This window comes from Montipora capricornis, chromosome 5 (assembly GCF_036669925.1).
Source record: "Montipora capricornis isolate CH-2021 chromosome 5, ASM3666992v2, whole genome shotgun sequence".
In the NCBI taxonomy this organism is placed as follows: domain Eukaryota; kingdom Metazoa; phylum Cnidaria; class Anthozoa; order Scleractinia; family Acroporidae; genus Montipora; species Montipora capricornis.
The window spans coordinates 13,063,460-13,065,959 of record NC_090887.1 but is presented as its reverse complement, the minus strand read 5'-3'; the positions used below and the strand labels follow the sequence as shown (position 1 = coordinate 13,065,959).

Below are 2,500 nucleotides of genomic sequence, written 5' to 3'. Positions count from 1 at the left end.
CTTCAGTTGATTAATGTACAAAGCGTTAAGTTGAATTTATAAGTAGGAAAAAGTGCTAATTATGCCAGTATCATCTGATCATCAAAGAATTATTACCTGAGTGTATTATTATGATGATGATGATGCTGATGATGTTTATCTCCTAGCAAGTAATCCTCACTTGAGGGGCTGTGTCTAGGATAGAATAGGAAAAAAATTGTTTTTTTCTGTCTTCATTTGCCAGAATATCCCAGCAACTGTGAATGGAATGTTAGGAGGATATGCTCACATTTCGACAACAGACATAACACATTCCAAAAGATTTTTGGAGAGATTTCTAGAGGTAATACACTCTGAGACTGTCAGTTACAGTAGTGGTGTAGCTTTATATCATACTTAGTCTACACAAATTGCCATTTGTGAAACTATAATGAGTTATTTTTCACTTTTGTTTAAACTACCAATAACATTTTTATTGGTCAAATCATGGCAAAATTCCAAGAAATAAACAACAGTGGTTAATCAGCTAACTTTATGGATGATATGACAAAATTAATTCATAGAAGACTTTAAGTAATGGTCCGGCTAAGAAGCAGGCAGCCCAGCGGCAAAAGTACTTAGAAGCTGCTGCTCCAATCGAGGCATCTGATTGGCTAATATCGGAAAATGTCGAAAAAAGATGAGAAAAAAATGAAAAAAAAAGCCTTTTTTGGATTTCTTCTTCCCTATGCCCTTGATCTCTGTCTCTCGGCCAAATTTGGGCATTGTTCTATGCGCCATTCGCCAATCGGCAAATGGCGCATAGAATCTTGACGATATTTACAAACATAGTTTTTGAAGGCATAATGATTTGTTCTACGAAACAGAATCTAATTTTTTAGACGGCAAGTCGATTACATTTTTCATTGAAATTCAAATTTCGCGCTTTTAGCTGCTTACACCAACGGGAACAGCCGAACTTAATTTGATTAAAAATGTTGGCACATTTTAACTAACCGACGCTATTGCCGCGGGCTATTGTTTTTCTGCCTGCTTCTTAGCCGGACCATTACTTAAAACATAGGGAAACTTAGTGACTTAAGGTCTCGGTAAAGGTAAATTTGGATGTCTCGCTCAAATTTTTTTGCAAATCTTGAATCAGTGGGCTGTGAAGTATATTTTCCCAAAGAAAACATTTGAAAAATTAATTTCATAACCCCTAAAATCGCTGTTCTTTGTTTCGCACCATAATCTGCACACGAAAAATGATTGACGTATCATGTCAATCACACGTGAAAGGATTGGGTGCCAATTGGCAGCCTTCACATGCAATCTGCTACCTTAGCACGTGCCTGATGCTGATTGGGTCAGCATATAATTGGCTTTCAAGTAGGGGATGGAGTTATTCTGCAAACCTTGAACTGCACGTGAAACTTCAACCCCGATTTTCTAGGGGTTTATTTTGACGCCAAAATTACAACTTATCGGACCTCCTGTCCTTACTTATACCACCCCAAATACCCTGTGAGGAATTTTTCATTTGTCTTCGGAGACTGATTAAATCATGGCACTTTTTCTGCCCAAATTAAGTATGAGATGAGAGTTTCGACTTTGGTGCGCTATATTTCTTTCAATTCTTAACATATCACAAATTCGTCATACAGTATTAGAGTGCATTCATTGGTGGCTAAGATGCAACAAAGTGCGGTTATTTTTGCAATAAAGTGAAGGGGTAGGAGCTTCTGCAGCAGACTCAGTCGTTCTGAATTTGAGGCCTCAAGACTAACAGGCACTATTAAATACCAAAAAACTAAAACTTTATTCAAATAGTTCAATCTATTAGTTTTAATATGATTTATAGTTTAACCCTATACAAAAAATAGCGGTGGGAGAATTTCATTTTCCATTACCGAGACAAGAAAATTAAGATGTTTTGTTTTCAAAATCTATCATTAATATTGCTGTTCCTTGTTATGTTTAACTTATTAAGGTAGTGTTGCAATTGCCTGTTGCACATAATGCCAAAGTCAAAACACAGAAGATTGTGATTTTAATGCACTGGCTGGTTGGTCAATCCGAGTCTTCAGGATTGAGTGACATAAATTTAGCTGAGCTTGTGCTTTTGTTTATTGAGAAAAAATCATGGCAAACTTCTGTAACTTAATAGTCATTTTCAATAGTTTGTTCAAAAGTGTTCAATGACAGTTAACTCCCTCATGGCAAACATGACAATTTGGGGGGGGGGGGGGTGGGGGAGGTGGATTTCATGCATTATTCAGAAATCCCGGCATAGTAAAATATAAAATAAGATTTATATGCACAATGTTCAGAAATAAAGAACATTTTGCTGATTTAGCTCCCAGATAAACTTGAAGAGAAATCTCCTAAACAGCGACGAATCAATCCAACAGATGCTGTCGAGAACTCACTAACATTGAAAATAAAACCTTCTGTTGCCTTAGGTAAGTTGAATCTGCAGTGACAGTTAATTACAATCATGTTGGCCAACTTCATCAAGCTCCATTTTTCCTTGAAATTCATG

The 2,500-nt window shown here is 36.5% G+C and overlaps 1 protein-coding gene across 1 annotated transcript in view; it reads left to right on the top strand.

Moving 5' to 3' along the window:
- The window catches only part of LOC138049545 (N-terminal Xaa-Pro-Lys N-methyltransferase 1-B-like), a 13,118-nt gene that overhangs the window by 2,798 nt on the left and 7,820 nt on the right, over nt 1-2,500 (top strand). Inside the window, exons 2-3 of the mRNA XM_068895865.1 lie at nt 224-322; nt 2,315-2,420. Coding sequence (XP_068751966.1) covers nt 224-322; nt 2,315-2,420 — 205 coding nt within the window. The remainder of the gene's footprint in view (nt 1-223; nt 323-2,314; nt 2,421-2,500) is intronic.